General features: G+C 68.2%; 1 protein-coding gene across 1 annotated transcript in view; it reads left to right on the plus strand.

Annotated features, from left to right (window-relative positions):
• The first annotated feature begins 2927 nt into the window (after positions 1 to 2927).
• Positions 2928 to 20475, plus strand: part of DNAAF5 (dynein axonemal assembly factor 5) — a 39902-nt gene continuing 22354 nt past the window's right edge. The window contains exons 1-3 of the mRNA XM_051835231.3: positions 2928 to 3553; positions 3711 to 3895; positions 18090 to 18214. Of these exons, the coding sequence (XP_051691191.2) occupies positions 2971 to 3553; positions 3711 to 3895; positions 18090 to 18214 (893 nt within the window). The 5' untranslated portion in view covers positions 2928 to 2970. The remainder of the gene's footprint in view (positions 3554 to 3710; positions 3896 to 18089; positions 18215 to 20475) is intronic.

The raw sequence follows: 20475 nt of genomic DNA on the forward strand, positions 1-20475 counted from the left end.
GGCTGTCATGCCCGTCTGTGCCAGCAGGGGGCCGGCTGCAGTGAGCCACGGGGCCCCCAGCAGTGCAAGAGGTGCAATCAATCACACCCTCACCAGCACTCGTCCTCTTGCTTTTTAAAAAATGTTTTATTTTCCTCTCCATGAAAGGGAGGGAGAGAGATGGAGGGAAAGAGGGAGAGAGAGAGAGGGAGGGAGGGAGAGAGAGAGGGAGAGAGAGAGGGAGGGAGAGAGAGATATGGAAGGGAGAGAGGGAGGGAGGGAGGGAGAGAGAGATGGAGGGGGGAGAGAGAGAGGGAGGGAGGGAGAGAGGGAGGGAGGGAGAGAGAGAGGGAGGGAGGGGGAGGGAGAGAGAGGGAGGGAGGGAGAGGGGAGAGAGAGGGAGGGAGAGAGAGAGGGAGGGGGGAGAGAGAGATGGAGGGGGAGAGAGAGAGAGAAGGAGCGAGGGAGAGAGAGGGAGGGAGGGAGAGAGAGAGGGAGGGAGAGAGAGAGATGGAGGGGGAGGGACAGGGAGGGAGGGAGGGAGGGAGAGATGGAGGAGAGAGAGAGATGGAGGGGGGAGAGAGAGAGGGAGGGAGGGAGGGGGGAGAGAGAGGGAGGGAGAGAGAGGGAGGGAGAGAGGGAGGGAGGGAGGGGGAGAGAGAGATGGAGGGGGAGGGAGGGAGGAAGAGATGGAGGGAGGGAGGGAGAGAGAGAGAGGGAGGGAGAGAGAGGGAGGGAGGGAGAGAAAGATGGAGAGAGAGGGAGGGAGGGGGAGAGAGGGAGGAAGAGATGCAGGGAGGGAGCGAGCGCGCGCTCAGTCCCCTGCTGCTTCACTCTTGAAACGCCTGCAGCGGCTGGGGCGGGGCCAGGCTGCAGCCAGAAGCCCAGAGCTCCGTCTGGGTCTCCCTCGCGGCTGGCAGGGGCCCCAGCACTTGGGTCGCCACCTGCCCCCTCCCAGGCGCCTTAGCAGGGAGCTGGCTTGGAAGCGGGGCAGCTGGGACTCCAAGCAGGCGCTCGGCTGAGGGTGCCGGTGCCGGAGCGGCGGCTTTGCGCGCTGCACCACACCGGCTGTGGACAGGTGTGGCACGCCGGCCAGGTCTCCGGAGTAGCAGGCCTGGAAGAGTCCAGCACGTCGTCCCGGCCACGGCCACTCGCGAGGCCAGCACGGGGGAGGCTGGGCGTGCGTGGCGTGTGTCTGGAACCCCTAGCTTTGTAGGGGTTGGATGTGCCGGCGTCCACCCTCACTCCTCGTTTGTGAGAGCCCCAGCACACGGGAGCACCAGGCTTTCCCACGCCTGTTTCCCGCACCTTCAGAGCGAGTCCCACGGCTGTGGCCGAGCGCGTGTTGCAAGGCCAGCTGTGCTCCTAGTCCGCCCCAGGCTTGGCTGAGGTTTCTCGTCCCCTTTAAAAGCCGCTGTCTCAGCTCCGTCAGCGCTCGGCTGAGGGCTTGTGCACCTGTGCTCCACGAGCGAGGCTGCGCCAGGGCGCCCCCTGCTGGTGACGTCCCCGTCTCCCAGGCTGGGAAGCGCCCCTTTTCTGTCCAGGGCGGCCCCGCCAGGGCAACCGCAGGCCGGGCTCTGCCGCAGGCCAGTTCCTGAGTGGACGGCTTTGTGTGGCTCCTGAATGATGCTAGAAATACGCAGAGGGCCCCTGGCCAAAATCAAGGTGCCCCCCGACCCTGGGAGGGGTCTCCCTGGACGGTCCAGGGGGGCTGCGTCAGCCAGCCGCACTGCGGGTCCTGCTCTGTCCTCCCTCCTGGAAGACACTTCTGCTGGACACGGGGCACACAGCTGACCTCTCGTGTTTGCACACGCGGGGAACCCGCTGTCGCTCACGCTGCCCCCACCCCCACCCCCAGGTCGGCACATGCGTGTTCCCGGCCTCCCCGTCTCTGCCCGGCTCGGCTCCTGGGATCCGGGCATTTGGCTGAGCCTGTTTCCCACTTGCTAAAAATAATCATAATTATTTTCTGGAAAGCTTCAGTCTCCCGAGGGAGTCTGAGGCGTGTCCTGGGCTCTTGGGAGAACGCGTTTGCAGAAGCTGGGTCTAAATCTCCATCAGGGCCGGCACTGTGGCACAGCGGGTAGAGCCGCTGCATCCCGCATGGGCGCCGGTTCGAGTCCCAGCTGCTCCTCTTCTGATCCCGTTCCTTGTTGATGGCCCAAGTGCTTGGGCCCCTGCACCCACGTGGGAGACCTGGATGCAGCTCTCGGCTCCTGGCTTCAGCCTGGCCCACCGCTGGCCTTTGTGGCCATTTGGGGAGTGAACCAGCACATGGAAGACTGCTCCCTCTAACAGATCCCCCTGCACAGTGGCTCGGGCAGAGGCACTGCCGTCTGTGGTGGGCTTCCATCGCGGGCATGGCCTTGTGTCCTGGCGTCCCTTAGCCACCGTGCACACAGGGGAGGGAGAGCGACGCCTGTGCAGGCTGGACAGCCACCTGCGTCCCAGGCGGGCGGAGGGCTGAGATGGCCTGTGGGGACCACGGGGCTGCCCTCTAGCGGGGGCCTGGCCAGCTGGGACAGCGCGGCCCTCAGTACACTCGTGTGCGGGGTGGACAGGGCGGTCCTCGGGACATTCGTGTGCGGGGTGCGCAGGCGGTCCTCCGGACACTGGTGTGCGGGGTGGACAGGGCGGCCCTCTGAACGGACGTGACCCCGTGTGCGGGAGGGGGCAGGGCGGCCCTCTGGACGGGCGTGACCCCCGTGTGCGGGAGGGGGCAGGGCGGCTCGCTGGACCGGCGTGAGCCCCGTGTGCTAGGTGGACACCTGCTCTCCGGCAGTGGCCCGCACGGCGTCCCACCGGCCTCCGCGGTCAACGGCTACGCAGCCGGCGCGGGCCGGACCAGACGCGCCGAGCCCGCGTGGGTTGCGCCCGGACCGCTGCGACCGTTGCGCCGCACGCTCGCCGGAAGTACCGGAAGTCGTGCCGTCATCCGCGCCGCGCCGTCGCAAAAGCGCCGGTTCCCGTGGCGACGAGCAACGCGGAAAGATGGCGGCGACGGAGGTGGCGTCGTCGGGCCCGGACGAGGCGGCCGCTGCGGCCGAGCTGAGCCGCGCGCTGGGCCGCCTGCTGCCGGGTCTGGAGGCCGAGAGCAAGCTGGGGCGGCGGCGCGCCCTGGAGGCCCTGCGCTGTGCGCTGGAGGAAGAGGACGCGGCGCTGCCCGCCGCCGACCCCGCCGCCTTCCAGGGCCCCTGGGCGCGCCTGCTGCTGCCGCGCCTGCTGCGCCGCCTCGCCGACCCCGCCGAGGGCTGCCGCGCGCTGGCCGCGCACCTGCTGGCGCTGGGCCTGCGGCGCGCCGCGCGCCCCCGCGACGCCCTGCCGCACCTGCTGCCCGCGCTGGCCGCGCGCCTGGCCAGCCCGGACCCCGCGCGGCCGCCGCCGGAGCCGTGCGAGGAGCTGCGCCTGGCGCTCGTGCGGCTGCTCGGCCTGGCCGTGGAGCTGGGCGGCGCCGCGGCCGCGCCGCACCTGGACGACGCCGTGCGCGTGCTGCGCTGCACCCTGCGCGACCCCTTCGCCGCCGTGCGCCGCGAGAGCTGCGCGTGCGCCGCCGCCCTGGCGCGGGCCACGCCGGGTGAGCGGGGCGGGGCAGGCGGGTGGGCGTGGCCTGGCGGGGTGGGCGTGGCCGGGCGCCTGTCCCCCAGGGGACCCCGGCCCGGGACTCCCGCGCGCCCTTCCCCGGGGTCCCTGCGCGGGGAGGCCCCGCTCACCGCGGCCCCGCTGCCCCGCAGACCACTTCCACCTGCAGGCCGAGGCCCTGACCGCGCCGCTGATGCACACCATTACCCACCAGCACTGGAAGGTCCGCGTGGCCGCCACCGAGGCCACGGGCACCGTGGTCCTGCTGGGCGCCAGCAAGGCCCTGGACGACGTGCTGCCGCACCTGGCCCAGCGGCTGTTCGACGACGTCCCGCAGGTAACGGCCGAGGTGCCCCGGGGGCGGGGGCCGGGCCGGGTCGGGCAGACGTGGACGGAGACACCGCGTGACCCTGGGAGCCGGGCGGAGGTGCCGGTGGCAGCCGTGAGAGGGGGCAGTGGCCACCTCGTCCGTCCGCCTCTGCGTGAGCAGGCAGGCCCCCGCTGCCCACCAGCCCCCCACCGTCACTCACTGCTGAGCTCGCGGGCGGCGTGCGTCAGTCCCTCGTCTTGTGAGATTTGTCACCTTGAGTCACAGCCACGCTGTCCCGGGGACTGGGGTGACTCCCAGGCGGCCACTCGTGGTCCCCCACACCCCCTCCCACCGCTCCCCCTGTCCCTGAGCACTGGGCGTTCGTGGGAGAGGAGCTGCACGGAACACGCTTCGCCGTCTCCCAGGCCCTCCGTGTAGTGTGTGTGGGTTGGTCGCTGTCTCCCAGGCCCTCCGTGTAGTGTGTGTGGGTTGGTCGCTGTCTCCCAGGTCCTCCATGTAGTGTGTGTGTGTGTGTGTGTATCACCGTCTCCCAGGTCCTCCATGTAGTGTGTGTGTGTGTGTGTGTATCACCGTCTCCCAGGTCGTCCATGTAGTGTGTGTGTGTGTGTGTGTGTGTGGATCACTGTCTCCCAGGCCCTCCGTGTAGTGTGTGTCTGTTGGTCACTGTCTCCCAGGTTCTCCGTGTAGTGTGTGTGTGTGGTGGTCGCCATCTCCCAGCCCCTCCGTGTGGCGTGTGTGTTGGTCGCTGTCTCCTAGCCTTCCGTGTAACGTGTGTGTGTGTTGGTTGCCGTCCGTGTAGCGTGTAGCATGTCACTGTGTCCGCCCTGTGCACGTGTCTTGCTGGCACGTGTGTTGCTCCTGCGCTGGCTGTGGAAAGCACAGGTGTACACGTGCCTGCTGGGCCCTGCTGTCTTGGGTGTTCTGTGTGCCTGGGAGTAGATGGCCGAGTCCTGCTGGGGACGGGGGTCGGTGTGTGAGGGGCGGCCCTGCCCACCCAGTTCAGGGTCTGACTGCTGTCCCAGGCCGCCCACTTGGCGCAACCTTTGCCTCCCCTCGTTCCTGGGAATTTGCGTGCGTGACGCTGCGTGTGGTGCAGGGCACAGCTTTGCTGTAGCGATGTGTGGATGACAGTGCCCTGAGTCACCGGCCACCAGGGCTGTGGCTGCCTGCAGGGCGGGGGATGAGGGGGAGGGTCTGTGTACAGGTGCAGGGTGGGGGATGGGGAGGGTGTGTGCAGCTGCAGGGTGGGATTGGGGGAGGGTGTGTGTTCAGGTGCATCGTGGGGGATGGGGAGGGTGTGTGTGCAGGTGCATCATGGGGGATGGGGAAGGTGTGTGTGCAGGTGCATCATGGGGGATGGGGAGTGTGTGCAGGTGCAGGGAGGGGGATGGGGAGGGTGTGCAGGAGCAGGGAGGGGGATGGAGAGGGTGTGCAGGTGCAGGGTGGGGATGGGGAGGGTGTGCAGGGGCAGGGTGGGGGATGGGGAGGGTGTGCAGTGCAGGGAGGGGGATGGGGAGGGTGTGCAGGTGCAGGGAGGGGGATGGGGAGGGTGTGCAGGTGCAGGGAGGGGGATGGGGAGGGTGTGCAGTGCAGGGAGGGGGATGGGGAGGGTGTGCAGGGGCAGGGTGGGGGATGGGGAGGGTGTGCAGTGCAGGGAGGGGGATGGGGAGTGTGTGCAGGTGCAGGGAGGGGGATGGGGAGGGTGTGCAGGAGCAGGGAGGGGGATGGGGAGGGTGTGCAGGAGCAGGGAGGGGGATGGGGAGGGTGTGCAGGTGCAGGGAGGGGGATGGGGAGGGTGTGCAGGTGCAGGGAGGGGGATGGGGAGGGTGTGCAGGTGCAGGGTGGGGGATGGGGAGGGTGTGCAGGTGCAGGGAGGGGGATGGGGAGGGTGTGCAGGTGCAGGGAGGGGGATGGGGAGGGTGTGCAGGTGCAGGGTGGGGGATGGGGAGGGTGTGCAGGTGCAGGGAGGGGGATGGGGAGGGTGTGCAGGTGCATCATGGGGGATGGGGAGGGTGTGCAGGTGCAGGGTGGGGGATGGGGAGGGTGTGCAGGTGCAGGGAGGGGGATGGGGAGGGTGTGCAGGTGCAGGGAGGGGGATGGGGAGGGTGTGCAGGGGCAGGGAGGGGGATGGGGAGGGTGTGCAGGTGCAGGGAGGGGGATGGGGAGGGTGTGCAGGTGCAGGGAGGGGGATGGGGAGGGTGTGCAGGTGCAGGGAGGGGGATGGAGAGGGTGTGCAGGTGCAGGGTGGGGATGGGGAGGGTGTGCAGGTGCAGGGAGGGGGATGGGGAGGGTGTGCAGGTGCAGGGAGGGGGATGGGGAGGGTGTGCAGGTGCAGGGAGGGGGATGGGGAGGGTGTGCAGGTGCATTGTGGGGGATGGGGAGGGTGTGCAGGTGCAGGGTGGGGGATGGGGAGGGTGTGCAGGTGCAGGGAGGGGGATGGGGAGGGTGTGCGGTGCAGGGAGGGGGATGGGGAGGGTGTGCAGGTGCAGGGAGGGGGATGGGGAGGGTGTGCAGGTGCAGGGAGGGGGATGGGGAGGGTGTGCAGGTGCAGGGAGGGGGATGGGGAGGGTGTGCAGGTGCAGGGTGGGGATGGGGAGGGTGTGCAGGTGCAGGGAGGGGGATGGGGAGGGTGTGCAGGTGCAGGGAGGGGGATGGGGAGGGTGTGCAGGTGCAGGGAGGGGGATGGGGAGGGTGTGTGCAGGTGCAGGGAGGGGGATGGGGAGGGTGTGCAGGACCAGGGAGGGGGATGGGGAGGGTGTGCAGGTGCAGGGAGGGGGATGGGGAGGGTGTGCAGGTGCAGGGTGGGGATGGGGAGGGTGTGTGCAGGTGCAGGGAGGGGGATGGGGAGGGTGTGCAGGTGCATCATGGGGGATGGGGAGGGTGTGCAGGTGCAGGGTGGGGGATGGGGAGGGTGTGCAGGTGCAGGGAGGGGGATGGGGAGGGTGTGCAGGTGCAGGGTGGGGATGGGGAGGGTGTGCAGGTGCAGGGAGGGGGATGGGGAGGGTGTGCAGGTGCAGGTGCATTGTGGGGGATGGGGAGGGTGTGCAGGTGCAGGGAGGGGGATGGGGAGGGTGTGCAGGAGCAGGGTGGGGGATGGGGAGGGTGTGTGCAGGTGCAGGGTGGGGGATGGGGAGGGTGTGCAGGTGCAGGGAGGGGGATGGGGAGGGTGTGTGCAGGTGCAGGGAGGGGGATGGGGAGGGTGTGCAGGTGCAGGTGCATTGTGGGGGATGGGGAGGGTGTGCAGGTGCAGGGTGGGGGATGGGGAGGGTGTGCAGGTGCAGGGAGGGGGATGGGGAGGGTGTGCAGGTGGGGATGGGGAGGGTGTGCAGGTGCAGGGAGGGGGATGGGGAGGGTGTGCAGGTGCAGGTGCATTGTGGGGGATGGGGAGGGTGTGCAGGTGCAGGGAGGGGGATGGGGAGGGTGTGCAGGAGCAGGGTGGGGGATGGGGAGGGTGTGCAGGTGCAGGTGCATTGTGGGGGATGGGGAGGGTGTGCAGGTGCAGGGTGGGGGATGGGGAGGGTGTGCAGGTGCAGGGAGGGGGATGGGGAGGGTGTGCAGGTGCAGGGTGGGGATGGGGAGGGTGTGCAGGTGCAGGGAGGGGGATGGGGAGGGTGTGCAGGTGCAGGTGCATTGTGGGGGATGGGGAGGGTGTGCAGGTGCAGGGAGGGGGATGGGGAGGGTGTGCAGGAGCAGGGTGGGTGATGGGGAGGGTGTGCAGGTGCAGGTGCATTGTGGGGGATGGGGAGGGTGTGCAGGTGCAGGGTGGGGGATGGGGAGGGTGTGCAGGTGCAGGGAGGGGGATGGGGAGGGTGTGCAGGTGCAGGGTGGGGATGGGGAGGGTGTGCAGGTGCAGGGAGGGGGATGGGGAGGGTGTGCAGGTGCAGGTGCATTGTGGGGGATGGGGAGGGTGTGCAGGTGTAGGGAGGGGGATGGGGAGGGTGTGCAGGAGCAGGGTGGGGGATGGGGAGGGTGTGCATGTGCAGGTGCATTGTGGGGGATGGGGAGGGTGTGCAGGTGCAGGGAGGGGGATGGGGAGGGTGTGCAGGTGCAGGGTGGGGATGGGGAGGGTGTGCAGGTGCAGGGAGGGGGATGGGGAGGGTGTGCAGGTGCAGGGTGGGGATGGGGAGGGTGTGCAGGTGCAGGGAGGGGGATGGGGAGGGTGTGCAGGTGCAGGTGCATTGTGGGGGATGGGGAGGGTGTGCAGGTGCAGGGAGGGGGATGGGGAGGGTGTGCAGGAGCAGGGTGGGGGATGGGGAGGGTGTGCAGGTGCAGGTGCATTGTGGGGGATGGGGAGGGTGTGCAGGTGCAGGGTGGGGGATGGGGAGGGTGTGCAGGAGCAGGGTGGGGGATGGGGAGGGTGTGCAGGTGCAGGTGCATTGTGGGGGATGGGGAGGGTGTGCAGGTGCAGGGTGGGGATGGGGAGGGTGTGCAGGTGCAGGGAGGGGGATGGGGAGGGTGTGCAGGTGCAGGTGCATTGTGGGGGATGGGGAGGGTGTGCAGGTGCAGGGAGGGGGATGGGGAGGGTGTGCAGGAGCAGGGTGGGGGATGGGGAGGGTGTGTGCAGGTGCAGGGTGGGGGATGGGGAGGGTGTGCAGGTGCAGGGAGGGGGATGGGGAGGGTGTGCAGGTGCAGGGAGGGGGATGGGGAGGGTGTGCAGGTGCAGGGTGGGGGATGGGGAGGGTGTGCAGGTGCAGGGTGGGGATGGGGAGGGTGTGCAGGTGCAGGGAGGGGGATGGGGAGGGTGTGCAGGTGCAGGGAGGGGGATGGGGAGGGTGTGCAGGTGCAGGGAGGGGGATGGGGAGGGTGTGCAGGTGCAGGGAGGGGGATGGGGAGGGTGTGCAGGTGCAGGGAGGGGGATGGGGAGGGTGTGCAGGTGCAGGGAGGGGGATGGGGAGGGTGTGCAGGTGCAGGGTGGGGGATGGGGAGGGTGTGCAGGTGCAGGGTGGGGGATGGGGAGGGTGTGCAGGTGCAGGGTGGGGATGGGGAGGGTGTGTGCAGGTGCAGGGTGGGGGATGGGGAGGGTGTGCAGGTGCAGGGTGGGGGATGGGGAGGGTGTGCAGGTGCAGGGAGGGGCATGGGGAGGGTGTGCAGGTGCAGGGAGGGGGATGGGGAGGGTGTGCAGGTGCAGGGAGGGGGATGGGGAGAGTGCAGGTGCAGGGAGGGGGATGGGGAGGGTGTGCAGGTGCAGGGAGGGGGATGGGGAGGGTGTGCAGGTGCAGGGAGGGGGATGGGGAGGGTGTGCAGGTGCATTGTGGGGGATGGGGAGGGTGTGCAGGTGCAGGGTGGGGGATGGGGAGGGTGTGCAGGTGCAGGGAGGGGGATGGGGAGGGTGTGCGGTGCAGGGAGGGGGATGGGGAGGGTGTGCAGGTGCAGGGAGGGGGATGGGGAGGGTGTGCAGGTGCAGGGAGGGGGATGGGGAGGGTGTGCAGGTGCAGGGAGGGGGATGGGGAGGGTGTGCAGGTGCAGGGTGGGGATGGGGAGGGTGTGCAGGTGCAGGGAGGGGGATGGGGAGGGTGTGCAGGTGCAGGGAGGGGGATGGGGAGGGTGTGCAGGTGCAGGGAGGGGGATGGGGAGGGTGTGTGCAGGTGCAGGGAGGGGGATGGGGAGGGTGTGCAGGACCAGGGAGGGGGATGGGGAGGGTGTGCAGGTGCAGGGAGGGGGATGGGGAGGGTGTGCAGGTGCAGGGTGGGGATGGGGAGGGTGTGTGCAGGTGCAGGGAGGGGGATGGGGAGGGTGTGCAGGTGCATCATGGGGGATGGGGAGGGTGTGCAGGTGCAGGGTGGGGGATGGGGAGGGTGTGCAGGTGCAGGGAGGGGGATGGGGAGGGTGTGCAGGTGCAGGGTGGGGATGGGGAGGGTGTGCAGGTGCAGGGAGGGGGATGGGGAGGGTGTGCAGGTGCAGGTGCATTGTGGGGGATGGGGAGGGTGTGCAGGTGCAGGGAGGGGGATGGGGAGGGTGTGCAGGAGCAGGGTGGGGGATGGGGAGGGTGTGTGCAGGTGCAGGGTGGGGGATGGGGAGGGTGTGCAGGTGCAGGGAGGGGGATGGGGAGGGTGTGTGCAGGTGCAGGGAGGGGGATGGGGAGGGTGTGCAGGTGCAGGTGCATTGTGGGGGATGGGGAGGGTGTGCAGGTGCAGGGTGGGGGATGGGGAGGGTGTGCAGGTGCAGGGAGGGGGATGGGGAGGGTGTGCAGGTGGGGATGGGGAGGGTGTGCAGGTGCAGGGAGGGGGATGGGGAGGGTGTGCAGGTGCAGGTGCATTGTGGGGGATGGGGAGGGTGTGCAGGTGCAGGGAGGGGGATGGGGAGGGTGTGCAGGAGCAGGGTGGGGGATGGGGAGGGTGTGCAGGTGCAGGTGCATTGTGGGGGATGGGGAGGGTGTGCAGGTGCAGGGTGGGGGATGGGGAGGGTGTGCAGGTGCAGGGAGGGGGATGGGGAGGGTGTGCAGGTGCAGGGTGGGGATGGGGAGGGTGTGCAGGTGCAGGGAGGGGGATGGGGAGGGTGTGCAGGTGCAGGTGCATTGTGGGGGATGGGGAGGGTGTGCAGGTGCAGGGAGGGGGATGGGGAGGGTGTGCAGGAGCAGGGTGGGTGATGGGGAGGGTGTGCAGGTGCAGGTGCATTGTGGGGGATGGGGAGGGTGTGCAGGTGCAGGGTGGGGGATGGGGAGGGTGTGCAGGTGCAGGGAGGGGGATGGGGAGGGTGTGCAGGTGCAGGGTGGGGATGGGGAGGGTGTGCAGGTGCAGGGAGGGGGATGGGGAGGGTGTGCAGGTGCAGGTGCATTGTGGGGGATGGGGAGGGTGTGCAGGTGTAGGGAGGGGGATGGGGAGGGTGTGCAGGAGCAGGGTGGGGGATGGGGAGGGTGTGCATGTGCAGGTGCATTGTGGGGGATGGGGAGGGTGTGCAGGTGCAGGGAGGGGGATGGGGAGGGTGTGCAGGTGCAGGGTGGGGATGGGGAGGGTGTGCAGGTGCAGGGAGGGGGATGGGGAGGGTGTGCAGGTGCAGGGTGGGGATGGGGAGGGTGTGCAGGTGCAGGGAGGGGGATGGGGAGGGTGTGCAGGTGCAGGTGCATTGTGGGGGATGGGGAGGGTGTGCAGGTGCAGGGAGGGGGATGGGGAGGGTGTGCAGGAGCAGGGTGGGGGATGGGGAGGGTGTGCAGGTGCAGGTGCATTGTGGGGGATGGGGAGGGTGTGCAGGTGCAGGGTGGGGGATGGGGAGGGTGTGCAGGAGCAGGGTGGGGGATGGGGAGGGTGTGCAGGTGCAGGTGCATTGTGGGGGATGGGGAGGGTGTGCAGGTGCAGGGTGGGGATGGGGAGGGTGTGCAGGTGCAGGGAGGGGGATGGGGAGGGTGTGCAGGTGCAGGTGCATTGTGGGGGATGGGGAGGGTGTGCAGGTGCAGGGAGGGGGATGGGGAGGGTGTGCAGGAGCAGGGTGGGGGATGGGGAGGGTGTGTGCAGGTGCAGGGTGGGGGATGGGGAGGGTGTGCAGGTGCAGGGAGGGGGATGGGGAGGGTGTGCAGGTGCAGGGAGGGGGATGGGGAGGGTGTGCAGGTGCAGGGTGGGGGATGGGGAGGGTGTGCAGGTGCAGGGTGGGGATGGGGAGGGTGTGCAGGTGCAGGGAGGGGGATGGGGAGGGTGTGCAGGTGCAGGGAGGGGGATGGGGAGGGTGTGCAGGTGCAGGGAGGGGGATGGGGAGGGTGTGCAGGTGCAGGGAGGGGGATGGGGAGGGTGTGCAGGTGCAGGGAGGGGGATGGGGAGGGTGTGCAGGTGCAGGGAGGGGGATGGGGAGGGTGTGCAGGTGCAGGGTGGGGGATGGGGAGGGTGTGCAGGTGCAGGGTGGGGGATGGGGAGGGTGTGCAGGTGCAGGGTGGGGATGGGGAGGGTGTGTGCAGGTGCAGGGTGGGGGATGGGGAGGGTGTGCAGGTGCAGGGTGGGGGATGGGGAGGGTGTGCAGGTGCAGGGAGGGGCATGGGGAGGGTGTGCAGGTGCAGGGAGGGGGATGGGGAGGGTGTGCAGGTGCAGGGAGGGGGATGGGGAGAGTGCAGGTGCAGGGAGGGGGATGGGGAGGGTGTGCAGGTGCAGGGAGGGGGATGGGGAGGGTGTGCAGGTGCAGGGAGGGGGATGGGGAGGGTGTGCAGGTGCATTGTGGGGGATGGGGAGGGTGTGCAGGTGCAGGGTGGGGGATGGGGAGGGTGTGCAGGTGCAGGGAGGGGGATGGGGAGGGTGTGCGGTGCAGGGAGGGGGATGGGGAGGGTGTGCAGGTGCAGGGAGGGGGATGGGGAGGGTGTGCAGGTGCAGGGAGGGGGATGGGGAGGGTGTGCAGGTGCAGGGAGGGGGATGGGGAGGGTGTGCAGGTGCAGGGTGGGGATGGGGAGGGTGTGCAGGTGCAGGGAGGGGGATGGGGAGGGTGTGCAGGTGCAGGGAGGGGGATGGGGAGGGTGTGCAGGTGCAGGGAGGGGGATGGGGAGGGTGTGTGCAGGTGCAGGGAGGGGGATGGGGAGGGTGTGCAGGACCAGGGAGGGGGATGGGGAGGGTGTGCAGGTGCAGGGAGGGGGATGGGGAGGGTGTGCAGGTGCAGGGTGGGGATGGGGAGGGTGTGTGCAGGTGCAGGGAGGGGGATGGGGAGGGTGTGCAGGTGCATCATGGGGGATGGGGAGGGTGTGCAGGTGCAGGGTGGGGGATGGGGAGGGTGTGCAGGTGCAGGGAGGGGGATGGGGAGGGTGTGCAGGTGCAGGGTGGGGATGGGGAGGGTGTGCAGGTGCAGGGAGGGGGATGGGGAGGGTGTGCAGGTGCAGGTGCATTGTGGGGGATGGGGAGGGTGTGCAGGTGCAGGGAGGGGGATGGGGAGGGTGTGCAGGAGCAGGGTGGGGGATGGGGAGGGTGTGTGCAGGTGCAGGGTGGGGGATGGGGAGGGTGTGCAGGTGCAGGGAGGGGGATGGGGAGGGTGTGTGCAGGTGCAGGGAGGGGGATGGGGAGGGTGTGCAGGTGCAGGTGCATTGTGGGGGATGGGGAGGGTGTGCAGGTGCAGGGTGGGGGATGGGGAGGGTGTGCAGGTGCAGGGAGGGGGATGGGGAGGGTGTGCAGGTGGGGATGGGGAGGGTGTGCAGGTGCAGGGAGGGGGATGGGGAGGGTGTGCAGGTGCAGGTGCATTGTGGGGGATGGGGAGGGTGTGCAGGTGCAGGGAGGGGGATGGGGAGGGTGTGCAGGAGCAGGGTGGGGGATGGGGAGGGTGTGCAGGTGCAGGTGCATTGTGGGGGATGGGGAGGGTGTGCAGGTGCAGGGTGGGGGATGGGGAGGGTGTGCAGGTGCAGGGAGGGGGATGGGGAGGGTGTGCAGGTGCAGGGTGGGGATGGGGAGGGTGTGCAGGTGCAGGGAGGGGGATGGGGAGGGTGTGCAGGTGCAGGTGCATTGTGGGGGATGGGGAGGGTGTGCAGGTGCAGGGAGGGGGATGGGGAGGGTGTGCAGGAGCAGGGTGGGTGATGGGGAGGGTGTGCAGGTGCAGGTGCATTGTGGGGGATGGGGAGGGTGTGCAGGTGCAGGGTGGGGGATGGGGAGGGTGTGCAGGTGCAGGGAGGGGGATGGGGAGGGTGTGCAGGTGCAGGGTGGGGATGGGGAGGGTGTGCAGGTGCAGGGAGGGGGATGGGGAGGGTGTGCAGGTGCAGGTGCATTGTGGGGGATGGGGAGGGTGTGCAGGTGTAGGGAGGGGGATGGGGAGGGTGTGCAGGAGCAGGGTGGGGGATGGGGAGGGTGTGCATGTGCAGGTGCATTGTGGGGGATGGGGAGGGTGTGCAGGTGCAGGGAGGGGGATGGGGAGGGTGTGCAGGTGCAGGGTGGGGATGGGGAGGGTGTGCAGGTGCAGGGAGGGGGATGGGGAGGGTGTGCAGGTGCAGGGTGGGGATGGGGAGGGTGTGCAGGTGCAGGGAGGGGGATGGGGAGGGTGTGCAGGTGCAGGTGCATTGTGGGGGATGGGGAGGGTGTGCAGGTGCAGGGAGGGGGATGGGGAGGGTGTGCAGGAGCAGGGTGGGGGATGGGGAGGGTGTGCAGGTGCAGGTGCATTGTGGGGGATGGGGAGGGTGTGCAGGTGCATTGTGGGGGATGGGGAGGGTGTGCAGGAGCAGGGTGGGGGATGGGGAGGGTGTGCAGGTGCAGGTGCATTGTGGGGGATGGGGAGGGTGTGCAGGTGCAGGGTGGGGATGGGGAGGGTGTGCAGGTGCAGGGAGGGGGATGGGGAGGGTGTGCAGGTGCAGGTGCATTGTGGGGGATGGGGAGGGTGTGCAGGTGCAGGGAGGGGGATGGGGAGGGTGTGCAGGAGCAGGGTGGGGGATGGGGAGGGTGTGTGCAGGTGCAGGGTGGGGGATGGGGAGGGTGTGCAGGTGCAGGGAGGGGGATGGGGAGGGTGTGCAGGTGCAGGGAGGGGGATGGGGAGGGTGTGCAGGTGCAGGGTGGGGGATGGGGAGGGTGTGCAGGTGCAGGGTGGGGATGGGGAGGGTGTGCAGGTGCAGGGAGGGGGATGGGGAGGGTGTGCAGGTGCAGGGAGGGGGATGGGGAGGGTGTGCAGGTGCAGGGAGGGGGATGGGGAGGGTGTGCAGGTGCAGGGAGGGGGATGGGGAGGGTGTGCAGGTGCAGGGAGGGGGATGGGGAGGGTGTGCAGGTGCAGGGTGGGGGATGGGGAGGGTGTGCAGGTGCAGGGTGGGGGATGGGGAGGGTGTGCAGGTGCAGGGTGGGGATGGGGAGGGTGTGTGCAGGTGCAGGGTGGGGGATGGGGAGGGTGTGCAGGTGCAGGGTGGGGGATGGGGAGGGTGTGCAGGTGCAGGGAGGGGCATGGGGAGGGTGTGCAGGTGCAGGGAGGGGGATGGGGAGGGTGTGCAGGTGCAGGGAGGGGGATGGGGAGAGTGCAGGTGCAGGGAGGGGGATGGGGAGGGTGTGCAGGTGCAGGGAGGGGGATGGGGAGGGTGTGCAGGTGCAGGGAGGGGGATGGGGAGGGTGTTCAGGTGCAGGGAGGGGGATGGGGAGGGTGTGCAGGTGCAGGGAGGGGGATGGGGAGGGTGTGCAGGTGCAGGGTGGGGGATGGGGAGGGTGTGCAGGTGCAGGGAGGGGGATGGGGAGGGTGTGCAGGTGCAGGGTGGGGATGGGGAGGGTGTGCAGGTGCAGGGAGGGGGATGGGGAGGGTGTGCAGGTGCAGGGAGGGGGATGGGGAGGGTGTGCAGGTGCAGGGAGGGGGATGGGGAGGGTGTGCAGGTGCAGGGAGGGGGATGGGGAGGGTGTGCAGGTGCAGGGAGGGGGATGGGGAGGGTGTGTGCAGGTGCAGGGTGGGGAATGGGGAGGGTGTGCAGGTGCAGGGTGGGGGATGGGGAGGGTGTGCAGTGCAGGCAGGGGGATGGGGAGGGTGTGCAGGTGCAGGGAGGGGGATGGGGAGGGTGTGCAGGTGCAGGGAGGGGGATGGGGAGGGTGTGCAGGTGCAGGGAGGGGGATGGGGAGGGTGTGTGCAGGTGCAGGGTGGGGGATGGGGAGGGTGTGCAGGTGCAGGGTGGGGGATGGGGAGGGTGTGCAGTGCAGGGAGGGGGATCGGGAGGGTGTGCAGGTGCAGGGAGGGGGATGGGGAGGGTGTGCAGGTGCAGGGAGGGGGATGGGGAGGGTGTGCAGGTGCAGGGAGGGGGATGGGGAGGGTGTGCAGGTGCAGGGAGGGGGATGGGGAGGGTGTGCAGTGCAGGGAGGGGGATGGGGAGGGTGTGCAGGTGCATTGTGGGGGATGGGGAGGGTGTGCAGGTGCAGGGAGGGGGATGGGGAGGGTGTGCAGGTGCAGGGAGGGGGATGGGGAGGGTGTGCGGGTGCAGGGAGGGGGTGGGGGAGGGTGTGCAGGTGCAGGGAGGGGGATGGGGAGGGTGTGCAGGTGCAGGGAGGGGGATGGGGAGGGTGTGCAGGTGCAGGGAGGGGGATGGGGAGGGTGTGCAGGTGCAGGGAGGGGGATGGGGAGGGTGTGCGGGTGCAGGAAGGGGGTGGGGGAGGGTGTGCAGGTGCAGGGAGGGGGATGGGGAGGGTGTGCAGGTGCAGGGAGGGGGATGGGGAGGGTGTGCAGGTGCAGGGAGGGGGATGGGGAGGGTGTGCAGGTGCAGGGAGGGGGATGGGGAGGGTGTGCAGGTGCAGGGAGGGGGATGGGGAGGGTGTGCGGGTGCAGGGAGGGGGTGGGGGAGGGTGTGCAGGTGCAGGGAGGGGGATGGGGAGGGTGTGCAGGTGCAGGGAGGGGGATGGGGAGGGTGTGCAGGTGCAGGGAGGGGGATGGGGAGGGTGTGCAGTGCAGGGAGGGGGATGGGGAGGGTGTGCAGGTGCAGGGAGGGGGATGGGGAGGGTGTGCAGGTGCAGGGTGGGGGATGGGGAGGGTGTGCAGGTGGCAGGGTGAAGGGGGTTTTGGGGCCAGGACAGGGTCTTGACTCAGTTTGTCTGTGATGCTTTGTGCTGGGTGCATCGGGTGTGGGCTCCAGGTGCAGCCCGCACCTGCCTGGAACTCTGCTGTGTCCATGCCTCCTGGGCTCCACTCAGGCCATGTCTGCCCCACTGGACTGCATGGCTCACCGACTGTGCCCCCTCGGGAGCCCTGCCCTGTCCCTCTGTGCCTCCAGCGCAGCTGGCGACCAGTCTGACTGTGGGCCGAGCCATCCCTGGCCACAGTCCCTGGCCACAAAGGGCAGCTCAGGAAGGCACAGAGACAGCTGGTGGATGGTCACTGCTGTGTGTACTGGGTACAGGTGTGTGAGGTCACTGCTGTGTGTACTGGGTGCAGGTGTGTGAGGTCACTGCTGTGTGTACTGGGTGCAGGTGTGTGAGGTCACTGCTGTGTGTACTGGGTACAGGTGTGTGAGGTCACTGTGTGTGTGTACTGGGTGCAGGTGTGTGAGGTCACTGTGTGTGTACTGGGTACAGGTGTGTGAGGTCACTGTGTGTGTGTACTGGGTGCAGGTGTGTGAGGTCACTGCTGTGTGTGTACTGGGTGCAGGTGTGTGAGGTCACTGTGTGTGTACTGGGTGCAGGTGTGTGAGTTCACTGCTGTGTGTGTACTGGGTGCAGGTGTGTGAGGTCACTGCTGTGTGTGTACTGGGTGCAGGTGTGTGAGGTCACTGCTGTGTGTGTACTGGGTGTAGGTGTGTGAGGTCACTGTGTGTGTGTACTGGGTGCAGGTGTGTGAGGTCACTGTGTGTGTACTGGGTACAGGTGCGTGAGGTCACTGTGTACTGGGTGCAGGTGTGTGAGTTCACTGCTGTGTGTGTACTGGGTGCAGGTGTGTGAGGTCACTGCTGTGTGTGTACTGGGTGCAGGTGTGTGAGGTCACTGCTGTGTGTGTACTGGGTGCAGGTGTGTGAGGTCACTGCTGTGTGTGTACTGGGTGCAGGTGTGTGAGGTCACTGCTGTGTGTGTACTGGGTGCAGGTGTGTGAGGTCACTGCTGTGTGTGTACTGGGTGTAGGTGTGTGAGGTCACTGTGTGTGTGTACTGGGTGCAGGTGTGTGAGGTCACTGTGTGTGTACTGGGTGCAGGTGTGTGAGGTCACTGTGTGTGTACTGGGTGCAGGTGTGTGAGGTCACTGTGTGTGTACTGGGTGCAGGTGTGTGAGGTCACAGTGTGTGTGTACTGGGTGCAGGTGTGTGAGGTCACTGCTGTGTGTGTACTGGGTGCAGGTGTGTGAGGTCACTGTGTGTGTACTGGGTGCAGGTGTGTGAGTTCACTGCTGTGTGTGTACTGGGTGTAGGTGTGTGAGGTCACTGTGTGTGTGTGAGCTGGGGTGCAGGTGTGTGAGGTCACAGTGTGTGTGTACTGGGTGCAGGTGTGTGAGGTCACTGTGTGTGTACTGGGTGCAGGTGTGTGAGGTCACTGTGTGTGTGTACTGGGTGCAGGTGTGTGAGGTCACTGCTGTGTGTACTGGGTGCAGGTGTGTGAGGTCACTGCTGTGTGTAGCTGTGGGTGCAGGTGTGTGAGGTCAGTGCTGTGTATGTGAGCTGGGGTGCAGGTGTGACGCCAGCCGGGGGAGCCCACTTAGCAGCCTTGCGGGGATGGGAGCGGCGCCCGCTCCGGCCGGGGGAGCCCACGTTGCCACTGGCATTGCTGAGGCAGCAGCCACGGTCCCCGCCGTGGCCTAGGTGAACCCGCTGGCCAGCCGAGGGGAGGGCTGGCCTCAGGCTGGTGCCGTTCCCCTGAGCTCCATGGCTTCTGTGCCTGTAGGTGCGACAGGCGGTGACGTCGGTGGTGGGCAGCTGGCTGCTGGACCTGCGAGACCGCTACTCGTATTTCCACAAGCTCATCCCCTTGTTACTGTCCAGCATCGATGACGAAATGCCGGACATCCGGTGAGTGTGCGTGCTGGGCCTGAGTCCAGGACGGCAGCCGGGCAGTCACCTGCAGTCACCTGCCCTGTGTCTGTGGGGAGGTGACTCAGCACACAGCTGCCCTGTGTCCCTGCAGGGGGAGGGTGACTCAGCACACAGCTGCCCTGTGTCCCTGCAGGGGGAGGGCGACTCAGCACACAGCTGCCCTGTGTCTCTGGGGAGGTGACTCAGCACACAGCTGCCTGGTGTCTGTGGGGAGGGTGACTCAGCACACAGCTGCCCTGTGTCTGTGGGGAGGTGACTCAGCACACAGCTGCCCTGTGTCTGTGGGGAGGTGACTCAGCACACAGCTGCCCTGTGTCCCTGCGGGGTGGGGGGGGAGGGTGACTCAGCACACAGCTGCCCTGTGTCCCTGCGGGGGGGGAGGGTGACTCAGCACACAGCTGCCCTGTGTCCCTGCAGGGGGGGTGACTCAGCACACAGCTGCCCTGTGTCCCTGCAGGGGGGGAGGGTGACTCAGCACTCAGCTGCCTGGTGTCTGTGGGGAGGTGACTCAGCACACAGCTGCCCTGTGTCTGTGGGGGAGGGTGACTCAGCACACAGCTGCCCTGTGTCCCTGCGGGGTGGGGGGGGAGGGTGACTCAGCACACAGCTGCCCTGTGTCCCTGCAGGGGGAGGGTGAGTCAGCACACAGCTGCCCTGTGTCTGGGGGAGGGTGACTCAGCACACAGCTACCCTGTGTCTTTGGGGAGGTGACTCAGCACACAGCTGCCCTGTGTCCCTGCTGGGTGGGGGGGGAGGGTGACTCAGCACACAGCTGCCCTGTGTCCCTGCAGGGGGAGGGTGAGTCAGCACACAGCTGCCCTGTGTCCCTGTGGGGGGAGGGTGACTCAGCACACAGCTGCCCTGTGTCCCTGCAGGGGGAGGTGACTCAGCACACAGCTGCCCTGTGTCCCTGCAGGGGGAGGTGACTCAGCACATAGCTGCCCTGTGTCCCTGCAGGGGGAGGGTGAGTCAGCACACAGCTGCCCTGTGTCCCTGTGGGGGGAGGGTGACTCAACACACAGCTGCCCTGTGTCCCTGCGGGGGGAGGGTGACTCAGCACACAGCTGCCCTGTGTCCCTGCAGGGGGAGGGTGAGTCAGCACACAGCTGTCCTGAGTCCCTGCGGGGGGAGGGTGACTCAGCACACAGCTGCCCTGTGTCCCTGCAGGGGGAGGGTGAGTCAGCACACAGCTGCCCTGTGTCCCTGCAGGGGGAGGGTGACTCAGCACACAGCTGCCCTGTGTCCCTGCAGGGGGAGGTGACTCAGCACACAGCTGCCCTGTGTCCCTGCAGGGGGAGGGTGAGTCAGCACACAGCTGCCCTTTGTCCCTGCAGGGGGAGGGTGACTCAGCACACAGCTGCCCTGTGTCCCTGCAGGGGGAGGGTGAGTCAGCACACAGCTGCCCTGTGTCCCTGCAGGGGGAGGGTGACTCAGCACACAGCTGCCCTGTGTCCCTGCAGGGGGAGGTGACTCAGCACACAGCTGCCCTGAGTCCCTGCAGGGGGAGGGTGAGTCAGCACACAGCTGCCCTTTGTCCCTGCAGGGGGAGGGTGACTCAGCACACAGCTGCCCTGTGTCCCTGCAGGGGGAGGGTGAGTCAGCACACAGCTGCCCTGAGTCCCTGCAGGGGGAGGGTGACTCAGCACACAGCTGCCCTGTGTCCCTGCAGGGGGAGGGTGAGTCAGCACACAGCTGCCCTGTGTCCCTGCAGGGGGAGGGTGAGTCAGCACACAGCTGCCCTATGTCCCTGCAGGGGGAGGGTGACTCAGCACACAGCTGCCCTGTGTCCCTGCAGGGGGAGGGTGAGTCAGCACACAGCTGCCCTGTGTCCCTGCAGGGGGAGGGTGAGTCAGCACACAGCTGCCCTATGTCCCTGCAGGGGGAGGGTGACTCAGCACACAGCTGCCCTGTGTCCCTGTGGAGGGAGGGTGAGTCAGCACACAGCTGCCCTGAGTCCCTGCAGGGGGAGGGTGAGTCAGCACACAGCTGCCCTGAGTCCCTGCGGGGGGAGGGTGACTCAGCACACAGCTGCCCTGTGTCCCTGCAGGGGGAGGGTGAGTCAGCACACAGCTGCCCTGTGTCCCTGCAGGGGGAGGGTGACTCAGCACACAGCTGCCCTGTGTCCCTGCAGGGGGAGGTGACTCAGCACACAGCTGCCCTGTGTCCCTGCAGGGGGAGGGTGAGTCAGCACACAGCTGCCCTGTGTCCCTGCAGGGGGAGGGTGAGTCAGCACACAG

Source organism: Oryctolagus cuniculus, chromosome 19, assembly GCF_051225735.1.
Source record: "Oryctolagus cuniculus isolate XC-2025 breed Fujian yellow rabbit chromosome 19, ASM5122573v1, whole genome shotgun sequence".
In the NCBI taxonomy this organism is placed as follows: Eukaryota; Metazoa; Chordata; class Mammalia; order Lagomorpha; family Leporidae; genus Oryctolagus; species Oryctolagus cuniculus.